We start from the raw sequence: 21523 nt of genomic DNA on the forward strand, positions 1-21523 counted from the left end.
ACTTTGATGGAAGTGTGTCAGGCAATCATGGAGTAGCTGGTATTGGAGGTATAGTAAGAGGTGAAAGGGGTAATGTTGTTTGGGCTTTTAGTAATCCAATAGGAGTTGCAGACTCCACTAAGGCAGAAGTATTGGCTGCTCTCATGGGCATCAGAATAGTTAGAACGTAGAACCTTGGGCCTTCAAAACTTAACCATTGCAGGAGATTCAGCAAATACCATAAAATGGCTAAGGGATAAAGAGGGTGGCCTGTGGAGATTGAGTCATTTTCTGGAAGAAGCTAGAGACTCTTTGGAACTGCTAAATGCAAATTTGACTTGGATACTGGGGGAACTAAACTCTGTTGCAGATGGCTTAGCAAAAATTGGTGCTCATTTGGATGTCTTTTATAGTGATAGACTGCTTCCTGTGTAATCCCTTGGGGTTTTTCCATGTGTCTTGTACATCTCATTTACTTTCTCTCTTTTTAATGAAATTCCATAACTCTTTCTCAAAAACCAAAAAAAAAAAAAAACAGTTCAGTAGATGCTATGTTTCAGAAGATTACAGGAAAGATGTATTCATGGCTAGCTATAAACTAACTCTTTATAAGTACAGGCTATAATTACCTTTTTGTACATGAAAATCTTTTTTTGTAAAACAAGGTTGTGAGGTATAGTGCTGCAGGGGCAGCTTTTGTTTGGTTCTTGTGTACAGCTCATAGTTTTCAAGGCACCAAGGTGAACCTAGGTGACAGGGGGGCACCTAGTTGCCTAGGCACCCGCTTAGGGGTCACTTTATGTCTCAAAAAATACTGGACAACAAGGGGATGAGTTCCTATTTTTGTCATACAAACAAAAGTAAAATAAGGGTCATAGACCCTGTTCTTGTCTTAGAAAAAAGAAAGGACGAAAGAAAATTCTCAAAAATGGTGGAAAAGAAGGGGTGGAGCCTTTGTTTTAGTTCCAGAAAAGGAAGAAGAAGAAGGAGCTGAGCCCTTTTTTTGTTTCAAGAGCCTCTGTTTTTCTTCCAAAAGAAAAAAGAAGGGGTAGAGCTCAAAACAAGAAGGGGGCAGAGCCCCTGTTTTTGTTCCAGAGGAGGAGGAGGAGAAGAAGAAGAAAAAGAATAGCATACCTTGTGTGATTTGTTGATTTTCCTTGATTCTTCAAATACATAACCCTGACAAGAATACCTATCGAACTTGCTTAGGTCTTCAAATATCTAGCAGAACCCTAATAAAATAACAACTTAATAAAAAATATTATTTGATGAAAAGAAATAAAAAAGAATGATACAATGTATAATGCCCATCTTAATATTATATACTTAAAATATAAAGGGACTCTCCTTCAATTTCAACTTCCGTAGAGAGTTGAGAGACTCAGAAATCCCTGCAATTATCTCCTTACTCTCAATGCTCTGAGAAGTTTTCATCAGGTTCTTAACCCTACATGGTTCCTTCACTACCTTTTCTTTCTTTCAACATCTAACTGCCAACCCAACGCTCTCTCCTTTTCCGGGCAAAAAGATTTGGCTTTCCTCATTCCCCTCTAGAATTTCCTTCATGGTTTGGGAGGCTTCTTATGCAAATCTATACCTGCGACAACTTCCAAAAGAAGTTTCAAGGCAATCTCTACATCTCTCCTATTTGTCTGATGTGCTATAATGATGGGGAATCTATTGGTCATCTTCTTATTAATTGCAACGTGGCTAGAAGTCTTTGGCAGTTTTTTCTTGACTCTTTAGCAAGGGGCACTCCCCCAAATTCTGTTATAGAGTTTATCAACTCTTGGCAAGGGCTAAATATTAATATGGCGTTTGGGCAGGAGATGAAGTTGTTTCTGGAAAGTAACTATCCATGCTGTCATGTGGAACCTCTGGGAGGAAAGAAATAGGAGATTATTTAATGAAAACTACTCCTCCTGGATGGTGATTAGTAAAGTTTTTTAGGGTATCAATTGGAGTGACCTGCAAAGAAATTGACCAGTTCTTCTGGCAACCACTCCCTTTCACCCTCAGCCTTTCTTTAGAATCACCCCAAGACAAGAATGTTAGTACATTCTGAACTTTGATGACAGCTTCAGGAGAGCTGTGGAGGGCAGCTCAGATGCAGGAATAGGAGGTCTGGTTTGTAGATCAAATGGCAACTTTGACTTGGGCCTATAGAGGTCCTTCCAAGGTTGCTGATGCAACGGAGGCAGCAGCAGCTTAGTTTCATTGCAGTGGAAGGAGACTCAAGGAATGATATAAATTGGGCTTCTGGACAGACTCTTGACCCATGGAAGCTCTCCCACCTACTGTTAGAAATCAGGAAGTTCGCCTCTTGCTTGCATTGCGGTTTTAGATGGATTCCTAGAGAGTTAAATCAAGAGGCTGCCTTGCTAAATCTGGGCTGGGAAGGGATTTTTTGTATAGTGCACATACATTGCGAAATTATTAGTGGGCTTTGTCTTTTGTTTTTGTTTTGCTGACAAGGCCTTGTGCGTCCCCTCATGTACATCCCTCCCTTGTTTAACAAAATCAGTTTCATTTATCTTTTCTCAAAAAGAAAATAAATAAAAATATAAGAAACATATGAAACTTTGATGAGGTTTTATATAATCCATATGTTGTTTGGATGAGGCAAACCCAAAAAGCACCTACATGCCTAGGCACCGCCTTGACAAATATGGTACAGCTTCTGATTGTACTTGAATTTACTTTATTTTAGTACAATACTTTACCATTTATCAAATAAAAAAATTATGAAGGATAAATTCTCTTCTATCTCTCTCTTTGTACAATCTTTTGTGCCTCTTCTTCTGATAATGGGATAGATTAGGACTTGGGTTTGAGGAGAAATTTGAGAGACTCTGAAACCTCTGTTTTTCTCATTGCAAGGGATGTTGTAATCTTATGGAAACATTTACTGTGCAGATAATTATGTTTCTTTTATCAAAAAATGGATAAAGAAATATGTTTCTTCTTGGATGACTTAAAAAGTCTAGATCATCATATCTTGTTATCCACCTTGGAACATGGGTACCCTTTGCAGGGGATCCTCCTGCAAAAGGCATTTCTTTTCATTGCATAGCATAATGCTTTGCTTATGGTACTCTATCTTGTGATCTTATTGAAGCAGCTTCTGCTTCATGGGATAATTTCAGATGCTCTTCCTCATTATGAAGGACTTCAAAGGACAAATAGGATTGATATTTGAAAAAAAATAAAATAAAAACTGTTTCGACTGCTGCTACAGTAGTCCGAACAGGAAGACGAGAAGAAGAAGAAGAAGAAGAAGAAGAAGAAGAAGAAGAAGAAGAGAAGAAGAAGAAGAAGGGTCTGTCGAAAATCTGATGGTTAACCCATCCAGTCGACCCCCTTAATCTATATTAGATTCTAATAATGTTTACAAAGACAGAAATGCCCTTACTTAAGTGTGGAGCAGAGTAACTCTAATAACACTGCCACATAAGCAAGTTACTTAATAAACAGAAGAAGACTAAACTACCCCTATTCGGCACATCTTAACACTCCCCCTCAAGCTGGAGAATATATGTCATATAATCCCAGCTTGTTACATAGATAGTTCACTTTCCTTGAGCTTAGAGCTTTTGTAAACAAATCTGCCCACTGGTCATTGGAGCCCACATGTTCTGTATTTATCTCTCTAGCAAGAACCTTCTCTCTCACAAAGTGGCAATCAACCTCTATGTGCTTTGTTCTCTCATGAAAGATAGGATTGGATGAGATATGTGGTGCAGCTTGGTTTTCACAGTACAATTTCATAGGTTTATCCATGTGAAACCCAATTTCTTGTAGGAGATTCCTCAGCCACACTAATTCACAGGTAGTGTGAGCCATGGCCCTATATTCGGCTTCAGCACTGCTTCTGGCTACAACCGTCTGCTTTTTACTCTTCCATGTCACAAGATTTCCTCCCAGAAATGTGTAATAGCCTGTAGTAGATCTTCTGTCACTCACTGAGCCTGCCCAGTCTGCATTTGTATATCCAACTACTTCAAGTTTTCCTCCTGGTTTATACAATAGCCCACGACCTGAAGCTCCTTTCAGATACCTCACAATTCTAAGGACTGCATCCCAGTGAGGTATACGAGGGTTCTGCATGAATTGGCTCACCACACTGACTGCAAAGGAGATGTCGGGTCTCGTGATAGTCAGATAGTTCAGCTTTCCCACTAGTTGTCTATACCTTCCAGGATCTTCAAATACTTCTCCTGTATCACTGCTCAACTTAACATTTGGTTCCATAGGGGTCTCAGCCGGTTTTGCACCTAACAGTCATGTTTCTTCCAATAGATCAAGGACATATTTCCTTTGGCACAGATTCACACCTTGTTTTGACCTGGCAACCTCTATTCCCAAGAAATACTTTAATGTTCCAAGGTCCTTTGTTTGAAAATGATTTTGCAGAAATACCTTTAGTTTGCCAATCCCTAATTTATCACTACCAGTGATGACAATATCATCCACATAGACCACTAATAAAATCTTCCCAGCTTCTGAGTCATAGCTGAATACTGAGTGATCAACCTGGCATTGCTTCATTCCAAAACTCTTCACCACTTCGCTGAACTTCCCAAACCAAGCACGTGGAGATTGCTTCAACCCATAAATTGCTTTCTTCAGCCTGCACACCTTACCACCCTCCCCTTGAGCAACAAACCCAGGTGGTTGCTCCATATATACCTCCTCCACTAGATCACCATGGAGGAAGGCATTCTTTATGTCAAGTTGAAGGAGAGGCCAATCATACATAACTGCCAAAGAAATTAGGACACGAACGGAACCAATTTTAGCCACCGGAGAGAATGTCTCCGTGTAGTCCACACCATACACCTGTGAGTAACCTTTAGCAACAAGTCTGGCCTTCAGACACTCCACACTACCATCTGGCAAGTATTTCACAGTATACACCCATTTACAGCCCACAACATGCTTCCCAGGTGGGAGAGTAGTAAGTTCCCACGTTTGAGTATGTTGAAGAGCAGAAAGTTCCTCCTCCATTGCCCGCCGCCATCCAAGTGAGCTAAGAGCTTCTTGAACATTGTTAGGTAGGGAAATAGAAGACAAAAGTGAAACAAACTGGCGATGTGAGGCAGAAAGACGAGATAATGAAACAAAATTGGAAATGGGATGGAGTGTATAACTATGTTTACCTTTCCGTAAGGCAATGGGTAGGTCAAGATCTGAAGGTTCAGCAATAGGAGCCATGAGAGGATCCGCAGATGAGGTAGAAGCAGGAGGAGGGGCCGGTGTCATTCGACATGTATACACTTGTCGGTTCGGTGGTCGTTCAGTGGTGACCTGCACTGGATGAGGAGAGGAGTCTACTCCAACAACAGCCTCTGGAACTGAATCACTGACAGGAAGAGGAAGAGGAGGTAAGGGTGAGGACAAGGGTGCTTCATGACTGGAGAAGAAGGGGACAGACTCAAAAAAGGTGACACCAGGGCAGACATAGCACTTTTGGGCAATATGATTATAACACTTGTACCCTTTTTGAGTCTGAGAGAAGCCAAGGAAGACACATTTTATTGAGCGTGCATCTAGCTTGTCCATTCCAGGACTCAGATTATGAACAAAGCACACACAACCAAAGACACGAGGAGTTAATAGAAACAGAGATAAAGTGGGAAACAAGATGGAGAAAGGGGACCGACCATGAAGAATAAAAGAGGGCATCCGATTAATGAGAAAACATGCAGTGAGTACAACATCACTCCAAAACCGTTTAGGAACATGCATGTGGTGAAGCATAGACCGGGCAATTTCAAGAAGATGACGATTCTTCCGTTCAGCCACCCCATTTTGTTGAGGGGTGAAAGCACACGAGGTCTGATGAATAATGCCATGCTGTTCTAAATACTGTTGAAATGCAGTAAGAAAGTATTCACGACCATTATCTGAACGGAGAACTTTGATTGAAACACCAAATTGTGTGCGTATTTCAGCATGGAATTTTTGAAAAATGGAAAATAATTCACTTCTTTCTTTCATTAAGTAAATCCATGTCATTCTTAAACAATCATCAATAAAGGAGACAAAATACTTGTACCCATTATAAGACTCTATTTTGATTGGACCCCAAACATCTGAATGAACCAAAGAAAAAGGACTCAACATACAACTCTCAACTCTTGGACTGAAGGACACACGACGGTGTTTACCAAACTGACATGACTCACATTGTAAAACTGACAACTGACTCAATGATGGAACCAACATCTTGAGAACCTTGAGAGATGGATGTCCCAGTCGGCAATGCCATTGTAGAAGAGTAAGGGAAGTCCGAAGTGCAATTGAAGATCCACCGCCGTCAAGGTAATACAATCCACCAGCTTCATGCCCCCCACCAATCTTCTTCCCCGTCTTGAGATCCTGAAAAACACAAGTGGAAGGAAAGAATGTAACAGAACAGTTAAGAGCTTTGGTTATTTTACTAACAGACATAAGATTTAATGGAAACTTAGGTACGTATAAAACAGATGATAAGGGGACAGAAGCCAAGTCAACATTACCAACACCACAGATGGGAGATGAGGACCCATTGGCAAGTGTAACAGTTTGTGATGTGGAGGTTTCAGAAAGAGAAGAGAACACACTTGGAGTCCCGGTCATATGATCTGAGGCTCCAGAATCAATAATCCAGGAAGGAGTTTTAGATGACATGCAAGCGATACCTGATTGAGCATATGCGGCAGTGGTATGCTGTGAAGTAGTTTGAAGGAACCGTTCATACTCATCATGCGGAACACTCACCATCTCCCTCCCAGAAGTAGATGTAGATGTGGGAGGTGTTAGGTCTGCCAGTTTACTGTCACTAATAGCAACCTCGCCTGCTACAGCATGATTAGCCCATTTAGAGGGAGGGCCATGTAGGTCATAACAGAAATTCACTGTGTGTCCATCCCTACCACAATGAGTACACTTCCTTGTAGAGTTATTTTTTTTCTCTACCACGACCTCCCCCTGAGTCACGGCCACCCCGACCAATCATGGAATTGCCACGGCCCCCTCTGGAATGACCTCCCCCTCTTGTACTATGTCCACCACCTCTAGCTGTCACAAGTGCTGATCTATCATACTGTGTGGGGTTCTCTGTCTGGCCCAAAGAGATTCTACGAAGTCTTGAGAATACTTCCTCAAGTGTAGGAAGAGTAGAGCCCCCCAATATTTGAGCTCTAACTGGTTCATATTCCGACTTCAGCCCCACTAAAAATCTTGTAACATCTAGCTGCTCCCTTTGCTGTTGCTGAACTTGAATATTTAGAGTAAGGGGATGATAGACATTGAGTTCATTCCTTATATTCTTCATGCAGGCATAGTACTCTTCTAGCGTTTTGGTTCCTTGTTGTAATTCAAAGTACTCCTGATACAGTTGATATACTCTTGTTGTGTTATCTTGTCCAGAATATAGCTTCTTAGCATGCTCCCATATATCCTTAGCCATATCAAGGAACATGAAGTTGGCACTGATTTTGGGTTCCATACTATTCCACAGCCAAGTCATGATTTGAGCATCTTCTTGTTCCCAATCATCAAACCCTGGAGAGTCAACCAGTGGCTTCTCATCTCTAACATGCTTTACTTTCTTCTTTGCCTTGAGAAAAACTTCCACTGATTTAGCCCATGGAACATAGTTCTCCCCATTTAGCTTAATTGAGGTCATTTGTACCCCTAGGTAGTCAGAGGAAATTACTACACTAGGTTTCTGATCATTGTAGCCATCTCCTATTGCTGCCATTGTACTCTTTCACAGTTGTCTCTAACTTTACTTCTCAGCTAAAAGCTGATTGATGTTGTTCACAGTTTGATATTTCAGCACCTATTGCAGCCTCTAAACCCCACTGCTGACTTCACACACTTGTTCTTATTCACACTACTGCTGACTTCACACACTTACGCCCCACATAAGCATCAGTTTACCATTCACTAATCACAAGTAGAGGCCCTCTTACAACCACTCAAGCACCACAACACAGCCAAATCTGCTGCACCCAGTTCAGACTTGTTTAACACACTTAAGAGGGCATTACACAACCACAAGGAGTTCGGCAAGGTCACTGCATTCTACCTTATACCACTCGGCTACTGCCCTACAACAACTTACTGCATTCTACCTTATACCACTCGGCCACTTACAACAGCCCTAACACCATTCAACAACTTACAGCAGCCCTACACCATTCGGCTACTGCACACACAGCCCTTCCTAGGGCAACAATGAACCTAGTTCTCTAGGTTCTACTCAGTACAACAGCTTCTTGTAGGGTTTCTACCGAGAAATATAAGTAACACTAGAAGAAGAGAGAACTGACCTTCCTTTGAGAATATCAATCAACCATTCACTGCTGAAGTCACTTTCCTTGTTGAAGAAGGTTATGCGCAGCAGAGAGACAAGCTGTAATGTTTCTGACCTAGGGCGAACCAGTTCTCTCCATCGACTGACCAGAAACGAAGGTGAAGAGTCACGAACAATGCTGAGGTGCTTTACCAACTGACTTAGGTCAGGAGCATGGCTCTGATACCATGTTTCGACTGCTGCTACAGTAATCCGAACAGGAAGAGGAGAAGAAGAAGAAGAAGAAGAAGAAGAAGAAGAAGAAGAAGAGAAGAAGAAGAAGGGTCTGTCGAAAATTTGATGGTTAACCCATCCAGTCGACCCCCTTAATCTATATTAGATTCTAATAATGTTTACAAAGACAGAAATGCCCTTACTTAAGTGTGGGGCAGAGTAACTCTAATAACACTGCCACATAAGCAAGTTACTTAATAAACAGAAGAAGACTAAACAACCCCTATTCGGCACATCTTAACAAAAACCTTAAAGAATACTTGAGGTGCTTAGTCAAAAAAAAATGACCCTTAAGGTTTAAAAAAAAGGGTTTACACATAGAAGTAATATATTGCACCATATGTTCCCATTTTTCATTTTGATTTTTTTGTGTTTGAGCACATATTTTAATGTCAAGTTTGGAGGACTTAATGATGTTTTATTCACAATATAGTAATGTCATATGCAGGTAAGATGGTTTCTACAGGATCTTTGTCACAGAGATTAGGTGGAATATATTGCTTATATTGTCTTTATGAGACTCAACCATTTAAGCCTCCTTTAAAGATATATTTGTCTCTTGGTATGATTTCAGTCTTTCTCATGAAGTTTTGCTTTCTTGTGTACCAAGTATAATGTCCCATGATGAATGTACTAATATTTAAATCTTAAAGTCTAACTTATAAGTGGTAGACTTATCAGAATATCATGTATTCACACCCTGTTTCTAGTTCAAGTTTTTTTTAATCCCTGTTTTGTTCTGTTTGAATATTTACCTTATTTCAAAAAACAAAAGTTTTTTTGAAGCCCTGTTTCTAATTCAAGTTATATGTGTGTTTATCCACCCTGCATATTCAGCATCTTACTGAATTCCATATTTTTATTTTTTTGCTCAATGTTTCTTGTTACTAGGACTTTCACACATTTATTATTGAAATAGAAAATATTACGACACCAACTTTAGTGGTGTTCTACATGGATTGGTTTTAACTATTAAGAAAGCTTTAAGCATGAGACTGCCTTTATTCATTTTCTTGATATGAAATTATTTGGATTTTGATGGAATTCATGTTCAGCCCTCAACTGTTTCAACAAAATTGTTTCTAGTTTCTACTTCATAGTGGTTAATTATATTGACATTGGTATATTCCTGACCATGATATGGTTTGCCAAATTTCTGTACTTGAGGTTATGAAATCCAGAAACCTCTGAGATGCATTAATGCAGCAGAGGGAGATTTTGGTTCTCTTATGCCCAAAAGTGAGAGGATGTTATCTACAGCTACATATGATGTATTACCAGGAAAAAACATCGGTTTCCTTCACTAGGCTGATTAAATATAAACTTTTCTTCTGGATTCTAATCCACAGGTTCCATACTTGGTGGATGACACGTTTCATTCCTGATACAAGTTATTGAGGGAAGCTTTGTTATGTAAACAAGGGTATTTCCATGTATTAGTGTCTAACACCAACAAAGTGGTTTCGAGAAGCTTAAGAAAGCAAAACATTTGTTCATATTCTCCTTCGTATGGAAGTGATACAGTTAGAAATCACTGAACAAGTAAAAAAAATAAAAAGAAGAAACACAGAAAAATCTGATTCTCAATTGCTCATGAGAAAAATTATACAAGTAAAGAATGTTTATAAGTATAGTTGAATATGGAAGAACAAAATATTTCCACTGTATTGCTAGTATCTAGTTGTAGTTAAATAATATTCAATAGTATATCAAAGATTAGGCTGAGTAAAAAGGAGTTTGAAGAGGACCATCTGAGGTCCAAGGTAATATGGAGTTCTTTGAATATCTCTACTTTCTTTTTTATTGTTTATGAGTATCTCTACTTGGAGGAGCAAAGTTTAGATTCAAGTTCAGCATGGTAACTTTCAATCAGATCTTTGATGAAACAGGTGAGTGACTTGGACACTGATAGACCTGTGGTTCTAGATGCTCTTCCTATGCAATTTGTTTGTGTTGGGATGTATTAGTATGGGGATCTGGCCAGAAGGAGGGCCAAAATGGGGTGTGTACAATTAGAAATGATTTTGTGAATGTGATTAAAGAATTTTATGTGAATGCCACTTGAGGTGAGTGACTTGGACACATCCCAAATAGTGGTTTCTTTATATTTTCACTAGGAACGTGTCTGGTTTATCAAAAGCATAATATGCATTAATCACTCCCCTTTTCCATTTTCTTTGGGCTTGGTGGTGGAAGAGACTGTCTTTGACTTCATTCATTTGGAGCACCCATATCCAAACTATCATTGCATTATGTGGATGGCCTCCTTGAACTTCTTGGCTGAGATCTTAGCTATCAGCGATTTGATATGAGAAGAATGCACATATCCCATGCATTTGCTTTATTTAGCACAAGGAAATGGTAGCCCTAGTCCACTATCCATCAATCTGTTGGCCCTTCAGCTTTAGGGTGTAACCTTTTTTTTTCTTCTTTGATGTATGGTGGATAGCACCTCATGGTATTCCTAATTTGATTTGTGTTGCCACTTGAATGCTTCTCTTGAGAGATTAAAATCCTCTATAACCTTCTTTTTGTGTTGAGAATATTTGAGAAGAAATAAAGTAGTAATTTCTAAAAACAAGAATAACAGGATGGAGAGGGTGCAACAAAGAATTTTTTTTTGATGAATAATAATAAATTTATTGATTCAGAAACAAATTTAGAGTGAGTTCATACATCATCCCAATGAAAGGTGCGAGCTGCAGCCCTTCCTTGAAACTTACAAGTAAACTAGGAAAGAAAAACAAAAATCACAACTGAGCCCAAAATAATTCTTCCCTATTTACCCCTTGCTTAGCTAACATATCTGACAAAGTATTTGCTGATCTCCCCACCCACTGTACAATGACCAACATATTCCTTGTCAACCAACTAAATTTCTTCATTTCATTCTTGTATCGCCACATAGCCTCTTCAGAATTTTTCAACCAACCCACCACCACTTTGGAGTCCCCCTCAATTATTAGTTGTTGTACCCCCAGCTGGTTTGCAAATTGCACCCCTTGTACAACAGCTAAGAGTTCTGCCCTGATGGAGTTCCCAAATCCCAAGGGACCCGAGTAAAGCAACAAAATCTCTCCCTTCGCATTTCTCAAAGCACCCCCCATTCCAGATAAATCTGGATTACCCATGCTACTCCCATCAGAGTTCAACTTTAGTGAGCCTTCGGATGGAGGAGACCAGCTTGTAATTGATTTGTCCTTTAGAGATGAACACCTTGCTACCGCTGACCAATTTCTCCAGAGGTCATTAAAGGAGAATTGATGAAAGATTTCCAAGGTCTTCAGCCAATGTATTGCCCTATTTAACACACAGTCTTTCAAATCCTGGCTGCTCCTTTCATTTTCTTGAAAGATTCTAAGATTTCTTTCTTCCCAAAGAGTCCAAATCAAAGCAGCACGAGCACATCTCCACATAATTCTCCCTATTTTTGTAGGCCAATAAAAGGTAGAATGGTTGAAGAGCATGTGAACTTCTACTAGTAGACTCCAACTACCCCCAAACAACGAAAGTAGCCAAGCCCAAAGGTCTGCAAAAAAGGGACAAGATATTAATAAATGGTAACAATCCTCACCGTGAGCTCTACAAAGGATACACCAATTAGGAGAAATACAGAGGAAAGGTCTTCTCTTTTGTAGGTTATCTAAAATGTTAACTTTCCCATGGAATACTTCCCAACAAAATGCCATAAGTTTTTTGGGGGAACTAACCTACACCAAATTTCTTTTGACGGAAAGGGTTGGTGAGTAGAAAGTTGAGAGATGGACTTGAAGAAAGAAGCACAAGTGAAGGTTCCATTGGGTCTAGGAGTCCAAACCCTCTTATCTGGCTTGGAGGGATCCAAACAAACCTGATTAAGACAACCAAGCAAAGCAGAAAGAGAATCAATTTCAACATCCCTAAGACCTCTACGAAACCCAAAATCCCAAGTAGGAACTAAGGGTGTTCCCAAAGGTGAGACAAATTTTGAGACCACCTCTTTTTTGTACAAAGAAATAGAAAAAAGCGAAGGGAGCAAATCCTTTAACAGTGTGTCTCCTACCCAAATGTCCTCCCAACAAAGAACAGAGTTGCCAGAACAAACTTCATACCTGATAAAATTGAGGAATTGAGGAAGGGTGTTGTGAATAGCCTTCCAAGGTGCTGCTAGGTTAGCTTGCCTCGATACACCAGCATCCCATCCATTCTCTGACCTCCCATGAATGCTTCCCACCACCTCATGCCACAATCTCTCTCTTTCCAAAGGCCATAGCCATAACCATTTCCCCAACAGGGTTTGGTTTTTTCTAGTTACCCTCCCAAGTCCCAAACTCCCCTCTTCTTTACTTCTGCACACAATTTCCCAATTAACCAAGTGATCATTTTTTTCTTGTCCCGACTCCCATAAGAAATCTCTCATCAACTTCTCCAGTTTCCTAGCTTCCCTAACTGGTATCCTGAAAACAGACAAATAATAGGTAGGTAAGTTAGCCAACATAGCTCTTATTAGGGTAATTCTCCCTCCTAAAGAGATATAATTCCTCTTCCATGAGGCTAATCTCTTCTCAAACTTTTCTATCACTGGGGTCCAAAATCTACTCTCCCTAGGATTTGCCCCTAAAGGAAGCCCTAAATATGACATAGGCCAAACAGAAGTGGAACACTCAAGACACTCCGCAATAGCCTCGACGTCCCCTACCTCCAAATTTATACCCGCTATGCAGCTCTTTTCTAGATTTATTCTCAAGTTAGAGATACTTTCAAAACCTATTATTAGCTCCTTTAGGTTTGCTACCTTTTCACTAAGACCTCCTTCACAAAAGATCATTAGGTCATTTGCAAACTGAAGGTGGGTGACGGGAACTTGGTGTCTCCCTATTCTCCAACCCCTAATGGCATCTTCACTGTCAGCCTTAGTAATGATCCTACTAATCACATCAGCTACTAAGGTAAAAAGGAAGGGTGAGAGTGGATCCCCTTGCCCGACACCCCTGCAAGCTGGAAAAAAGTCCCTCACCATACCATTTACCAAAATATAGTAGTGACAAGTACTAATACACCCAAAGATCGAATTACACCACTTGTCCCCAAACCCACAGTTTTGCATAACCTCTAATAGAATCTTCCAGTCCACCAAATCATAGGCCTTTTCAAGATCCAATTTACAAATGAATCCTCTCTTACTAGGCCTTTTCATTTCCTCCACACACTCATTCACAATTAAGATCTGATCTGTTATTTGTCACCCTTGAATGAAAGCCCCATGTGTTTCACTAATGATAGAAGGGAGGACTATTTTGATCCTCAATGAGAGCACTTTAGCTAGAATTTTATAGATGCTTGTCACCAAACTAATAGGCCTAAAATCTTTTGGGTGGTTAGCATCAATCTTCTTAGGTATCAGGGCCAAAAAGGTGGCATTAATTCCAGGGATTATAGTGTGATTATCTACAAATTCCTTAAAGACTTCAACTAAATCCTCTTTTTAGCTACTCACCTTTGATTGTTTTGTATTTTGAAAGAGTTTGTGTGCTTTTAGTACTTATAATTACCAAGCAAAAAAATTTAGTGCTACTAATTCAGGATGAACCCATGATGAAGCCTTAGACCCTCATGGTCTTATGTGTGATCTCAGGCCTGTAAAAGCCTGAAATGAGATATCTGGATATTCAGTTAAAAACCTGACCACCCCTAAACAACTGGACTGAATAGATCCAGAACCACCACTTTCATCTGAGAAATCATTAACTTGTAGAAGTAAAATTTGTTGGGCCTTGCAACGATGCCATGTAGCTAATTTTTCACCACAATTGTAGCACAAGCCCTTCTCATATCAGGCTTGCATCTCAGTCCATGGGAGTTTATTTTGGGGCAAGGAGACCTGTGGTGTGGGCTTTGGTGGATTTGGTTCAGGCTTGATTTGAGGAGTTTTCAAAATCGCCCCCATGTGGTGGGTAATTATTTTGAGGCATTTTAGCCATTCTTCTTGCAGTTTAGCAAGGCCCACCACACCCATGACTGATGTTGGCTGCATTGCCTTTCAGTTCAATTCAAATATCTTCTCTGAATCTACCTATGAAGCAACTGGTAAGAGCCTTTTTCAGGCCAGCCATGCACTCTAGTAGCAACCTTTTCAAACTCGATCTGATCCAGTTTGTTTCAGTGTAGACAAGGCTTCATCAAAATCATTGAACCCAAAAGATCCAAATCATATAGTAAGTGCCTTAGTGAAGTCCAACCAAGTGACTTGAGGGTGCGATCTGCAGTACAATTGGTACCAAAGGATTGCCTCTGCATCAAAATTGGATAGAGGCTATTGGCACTCTCTGAGATGAAGATGTCTCATGGCACCCAAATTTCATTCAACCCTATATATCCACGGGATGGGGTCCTCACCTGAAAACATCAGAAAATATAATTTAGTAAATTGTCCAGTGGTGTTTCCTCCTCATCTGAAGTTACCACTACTAGATCCTTTACTGTTGCTTTCCTTGTTCAAATTAGCAGATAACCTTTTGAACTGAGACACCACTGCTGTTAGACTCTCTTTGATTTCTTTAGAGAACACTGATATGGACCCCACTGGTGTGGTCCCCACTGTGTTCGTATGACAGCAGTTAGTTATGTTAGTTTGTTTCAGATTTATCTTATCTTATTATTATCTTGCCATGTAAGCAATAAGGGTAATCCAGCCCTTTTTCAATCCTTTTACAATTATGATATCATGAATATAAATTTAAGAGTGGGGCGGCTGTTTTGCCACAACCACTCTCTCTTTTCTCAGAAATCTCTCTATGAGTTCTCCCTCTCCTTCCCTCTTCTTCTCTTCTTTTTTTTTTTTTGGAAAAGGTAAAGTAATATTTATTGAGATAAAAAAAAAATACACAATGGAGGCTGAGATCAGTCCCAGAAAAGGCCGACTGATCAAATCAGCAATTACACATTCCACCAGGAACTAGAAAGGAAAACAGATGACAAATTACAATTTCTGAAATCCTCAGATACAGACACCCAAGACATCAGTTTGCCCACTGTTTTCTGAATTGGCTCTTCCAAACTTAAAGCCTTGTTACAGAATATCCTTCTATTCCTCTCAGACCTGATGGACCAAAACACAGCAATTGGAATCGTCTTCCAAACAGTCTTCTTTTTCTTGCTCAAACCCATGAGCTTCCAGCAACACAACAGCTCCTTAACCGACCTTGGCATAACCCAACTTAAATTCATGGAGCTGAGGAAATGACTCCACAGCTGAGCAGAAAACGGGCAGTGGATGCACAAATGGTCAGTGGATTCAGCACTACTCCCACACAAACTGCATGGCAGGTCCAAAATCTGAATGCCCCTTCTCACTAGGTTAGATCTAGTAAGACATTTATTAAGAGCCATAGTCCAAACTAGGAAGTTAGATTTAGTTGGACTGGTGGGATTCCACACTTGATGGCCAGGGAAATCAGGAACACCCCTACTACTGAGGTTAGAAGCCAGAGACTTGACAGAGAGCACAGCATCTGAATTCCACTTCCACTGCCACTTATCCTCTGAACTGTAATCCAGCTCATGGTTCTGAAGACAGGTCAACAGATTCAAAACCTCATCCACCTCCCAATCAAAAAGGTTCCTTCTAAATGAAGGAGACCAAAGAGCTGAACCACCAGATACGCTATAGCACTCTGTAACTGAAGCCTCTTGATTCAAAGCACACTGGAAGAGGAGAGGAAAGGAATCAGCAAGGGGTTCATCTGAGCACCAAGAGTCCTTCCAGAATTTGGTCCTACTACCATTGCCAACTTTAATTGAGGCCCCAGTAGCCAGAGCTGAAAAATTCTTCATTATCCCTTTCCACACAGAGTTACCCCAATTGGGAGGAGGGTCTCTTGTTCTCCAATTACCCCAATCCACACCATATTTGCTAGCGATGAGAGATCTCCACCAGGCATCATTTTCTGCTGCAAATCTCCAAATCCACTTGCAGAGGAGAGCAGAATTAACCCCCTCCATCTTTGGGGAGGCAAACTTGCTCCCAACTCACCAAATGCACTTTTTTCTCCTCCTCCCAACCTCTCCAAAGAAAACTCCTTTGAAGCTTTTCAAGCTGATTTGCAACATTGTTTGGAATAGAGAAAAGAGACAGGAAATAGGTGGGTAAACTGAAGTTCAAGCTCCCAACTCTTCTCCTCTTCTTCTTTTAGTTTTATTTTCTGTTCAAAACCTAAGACTGGTTATAGTTTTGTACGACTACTATTTCCTTCAAATCTCCTGCTACCTTGTGTAGATTCACCTCCATTTGATCCTCTCAGTCCTTCATAGAGATCAATCTAGTAGTATTAGTCATCCTGGATAATTGCTCTGATTTTTTTTTTTTTTTTGGATCAGTATTGGATCATTGCTCTGATGCCAATTGATAAGATTGATTAATATCTGGAGCTTCTTTGAGGGATCTTATCCTCCTGAAAGAAGGGAGAGCCAGGGGGATATTTGAGTTATTCTTCTTCTGAATCAATCCAGCTACAATAGTCCCTTGTATGGGGAGTAGGGTATGGTTCATGCCTTTTACATGTGATTGAAGTTAATTATGGTGACGTGGGCTCCTAGTGTAAACATACTTAATAGGTTGTAGAAGGTGTGGAATGACTGTTGTTGCCACCTGCAGTAGCATGGGCCTCAGGTGGAATGACTTGGGACTTATGTTGTGGATCCTTTTGGGTCCTATCACCCTCTTCCATGCAATTGTGATGGAAATACAGTAGCCCATAAGCAAGAAATAGGTGGATATAGCAATTTTCTCTCATTTCTCTTGTTAGGAATGTTAATTATCATTCTGGTCTTCACTCTTTGTCAGCAACACTATTTCTTACATCCCCATAAGAAAACATATTTTGAATTTCTGTATGTACTCTAGTAAACCACTTTCTTTAGTGTATAGCAGGGAATGATTTTCCCCTTGATCATAGAGTAATTTTTCTTAATTTCAGTCTTCTTTGATTGAAATCCTAACCTTTGTATAATTTGCTTGATGACACCCTCTCTATTTCTACATTTGAATTTATCTATCTATTCTCTGATTTACACATTTCCCGATATTCTGAACTCTCAGAATGCAGAAAGCTACTTTGACAGGGTTTCTCACTCTCTTTAAGAAAGAAGCCTTTTTGTTATCTATTTTACCTCTCTTCCAGTATGAATTTAGGCCTTTGTTTCTCAAGAGAATTTTGAATTTGAATAGATAATCTTTGAGTTCATAACCTTTGGCAGCTGCAAGAAATTGTGTTCCTTATCCAGATTTCTTATACTCATTCCATTGAAAATATACACCATTTTTTTCTAAGAAATGTATAGAGAATAGAATGGATGTCTCAATTTTTTAAATATGAAAATCATGCATTTTTTTCAGAGTCCAAAAAATTATTTGTCAAACTACTATGACTGATATGACGCATTAATCATTTGAACGTTGGGATTTTACTTTATGATTTATTAGTAAAACTATTGATTGTTGTTGCTGATCTATAAAAATGGCCTGCATAAATCTTAAAAAGGATAGAGCTTCTCATTCTTCCTGGTCATTCTGGGTGTCATTATTTTCATAATTTTTCTTTCTTTTTTTTTTTTTTTATTTGCCACAGGTGAGCTGAAGAAACTTAGAAACCTTGTTGTTGATGCAAAAGAAGCAAATGTAAGAATTGTACCTGCTTTGGTTAAAAGGATGCTTGAAAAACACGTATTTCTCTTTGGGTTTGTTGACATTAATGAGGGCTCTGTAGCTGAAAGGGTTAATGAAATCACAAATCTTCAAAATGCCCGCATTCGAGTTGCATATGAGAAGTATCTTGCCATCTCATAATTTTTTTTTTTGAGAACTGAATAATTTCATCCATTTCCTTTCGTCCAAATTTATTTATATGCAAATCATACAATGTATGCAGTTTCTCATTGCCTCTTTGTCCAAGCAGGTTATTGTCAAATACCCGGATTGAGCACTTCCTTCACATGGACTTGGTAAGTACTACAATGCATTGTTAGAAAAACATGAGGAAATCTTAGGTACCATCATGAGGAGTGCTAAATTGTGATCTATGATAATATGGGATTTTCATCTATAAAAAAACAACCATCAAGTTCATTGATGTTTTCTGTAGATTTCTTTTTTTTATCATGACATTTTTATGGATTTCCTGCTATATATTTTTATGTTCAAAAGAATTCCAATGATTGAGTTCAGTGCATCCTGGATTATTACAATTTCATGAATCATGAGAACATTGTTTATGGATTTTCTCTTTGAGATGTTCCTCCAAAACATTTCCTTAACTGGCTTAACTCCTATATATTAATCAGGGTATGGAACTTGACATGGAAGTGCTCAAGAGAATGTCAACAGAGTATGCAAAGGCAAAGGAACTAGCCATCAAGGGTACCATTCTCTCCAATTATCATATTACTGGTTTCCCTGCATGAGAATTACACATCACAAGGAAGAATTACCTGATAGCCTACTGTGCAACCATGACCCTTGAGTTGACGAGCAATGCTTAATATGGTTATAGAAGTTGCCCCCACCTAACAGAAGAAAACATGGTGGGTTAGGCAAGGTTACCTCTTGAACAGGTTATATCTTGTAACTTGTGCCATTCTTTGTTCCCTCAAGTTCAAACTGATCAATAAGTGGTGGCTGGTCAACTTCTTCCAAACATTGGTTGTACTGTTAGCATTCCCTCACCCAAAAGTCATTATCATGGGACTGTCACCACCAAAATGTGCCATATTCTATTGGGTAGTCAATAAAAATAAAGGAAAGGAAACATATGAATAAAAAAAAGATAATTGACCTGTGATTTCATAATAACCTGGTATATTATTTGGCTATCCTTTGTGTCTTACGGGTTTTTTTGTCTTTCCTTTTGAATGTTTCTCGATAAAGAGGCTGGTGAACAGGTGGATATAGAAAACATAAAGCACATAGCAGAAAACAAGACATTGATTGGAGATGTTATAGAGAAGATAGCAGAGGACTGGAACATCCAAAAGGAAGTGTTCTATCAACAATCAGGATTTAATCAATCTTCCAACATGCAAGAAGAAGACCATGTAGCTGGGGCTGCACAAGAAGAAGAGAATGTAGCCGATGACTTCGATAAGGAGCTGGAGCACTTGTTGCTTGAACAGTAGTTAGATTACCCACCAACTCACCATTTGTGACACCGCTTCTCCAATTCAGTAGCAATCGATCCCAGCTGGTGTCCCGTGTCTTGCTTTGCTTTGATCCCAGATATTCCCTTTTCAAGTGTTCCACACCAATAGGATTAGGGGTGAGGTTGGAAGTAATTTGTACATGTATCTACCCCCTGTTGGCTGTAGATATCAGATGGAGTTTTCCCCATGGCTTTTTTTAGTTGTTGGTCTTCTCTGTATTTTATATTAGATATCAGGCAGATCTGCTGCAGTTTTTTCCTGCACTAATCAATATCCGACAGCTGTTCCATTACATGTGTAAAGATTCATACCTTTCAGATAATTTGTGGGTTCTCATTTGTAGTATATGATTTTTAAGTATTGGTGAGATATTTATTTTACAGGCTAAATCAATTTTTCAAATTGGATTACGGTACAGAGGCGGAATAGGTATGTGTATTCACGGAAAATGCCACGTTAACATGAGAATGGATAAATTAGTAATTACATTTTAATTTATTTTCACTAAAAACTAAAGCATGGGCGTGAATTGGTGAATTGCCTAGAACATGTCCAACCCCAGAAACTGTCTCAACAGCCCTATTGGGTCCCAACAGCCAAGGTTAACCCGGAAACTTCTAACACTACATAAATAGTCCCGATTAAACATGGCAATCGGGTCATTGAGTTTACCATGACCCAATCCAGTTTTTTGGGTTGGGTCGGATCATGTCAGATCATTCTCAGATTCAGGTAGCTATATATGAGACCTTAGTCCTATTTTTTCGGATTGGGTTGGGCCGGGTTCACAGGTTGGGTCAATTTTTTGCCAACTCTACCTAAACAAATATCAAGATACACAGGAAATATTTGATAATGGTGAGATTTCAGTGTTTGGTGGAATGTTTTCATTTAAGGTGGCTTAAATTATAAGGGCTTTGTTTATTTTATGTTGGCTCTATGGATGACCAACTAGAGCCATGGATCCATCGGTAAGTTTCAATTATTTGCTTTATATACACATACATATAATTTTCTTAATTTAAAAATATGTCCTAAACTCATTACCACATGCTAAACTCCCACGTGCAACTCAGTCAATTTTGTTTCCATTTTGGTTGGTAGGTTTGGAACTCATTCAATTTTGCTTCCATGTACGTGCATTTGCACGTGACAATATCTTCACGACAACTATTTACAATTCATTGATAGTTTTTGAACAGTTATAAGTGGGCAGTTTTTTTAGTGAGAGTAAATGATATATATGCCCTTTTTATGTCCGTTGTATGTTGCTTAGATAAGGGGTAAAAATGTCTAATGAAAAGTTCAAAAATGGGACTATTCACTCTTTTATTAGTATATATATATATATATATATATAGAGAGAGAGAGAGAGAGAGAGAGAGAGAGGGATTTAACTATGATGTATGAAATATATGGTATTGAAAAAAACTTATAATTAATCAGCGGCATCATAAAAAATGATAACCAATCAAGTAGGTTCTCGTCAAAATTCATGGGGGGTCGATTGTTCAAAGCCTTTCCGGTATCATGTCTTTCCATCATTGCAGATTTTCCCTAGATAGAGAGAGGATCCCTTGGGGGCATCTCACGTCATCCATGAACATGGTGTTGAAAATGTTGGTTCTACTCTCAGATGCATGGTCGGAAAACGCATGTCAAGAACCCCACAATCGGTTGTTGGATGGTCAGATCATCAAGACAGGTGGGTCCTTTGAATCAGACTTGGAATGGGCCATTTCAATTTCAATTGTTTGGTTGGGAAGAATTGAAATCTCATTTCCATTCCTAATG

General features: G+C 39.4%; 1 protein-coding gene across 12 annotated transcripts in view; it reads left to right on the forward strand.

Annotated features, from left to right (window-relative positions):
* Window positions 1-20074, forward strand: part of LOC148843000 (Small nuclear RNA activating complex (SNAPc), subunit SNAP43 protein) — a 33219-nt gene extending 13145 nt beyond the window's left edge. For all 12 annotated transcript variants that reach the window (XM_088957277.1, XM_088957270.1, XM_088957272.1 and 9 more), the window contains 5 exons: window positions 9006-9119; window positions 18163-18361; window positions 18490-18535; window positions 18875-18950; window positions 19458-20074. In XM_088957277.1, coding sequence (XP_088813403.1) covers window positions 9006-9119; window positions 18163-18361; window positions 18490-18535; window positions 18875-18950; window positions 19458-19705 — 683 coding nt within the window. In that variant the 3' untranslated portion in view covers window positions 19706-20074. The remainder of the gene's footprint in view (window positions 1-9005; window positions 9120-18162; window positions 18362-18489; window positions 18536-18874; window positions 18951-19457) is intronic.
* Window positions 20075-21523: the final 1449 nt, after the last annotated feature.

Source organism: Nelumbo lutea, chromosome 8 (genome assembly GCF_056320005.1).
Source record: "Nelumbo lutea isolate HS-2025 chromosome 8, American lotus-T2T, whole genome shotgun sequence".
Lineage (NCBI taxonomy): Eukaryota > Viridiplantae > Streptophyta > Magnoliopsida > Proteales > Nelumbonaceae > Nelumbo > Nelumbo lutea.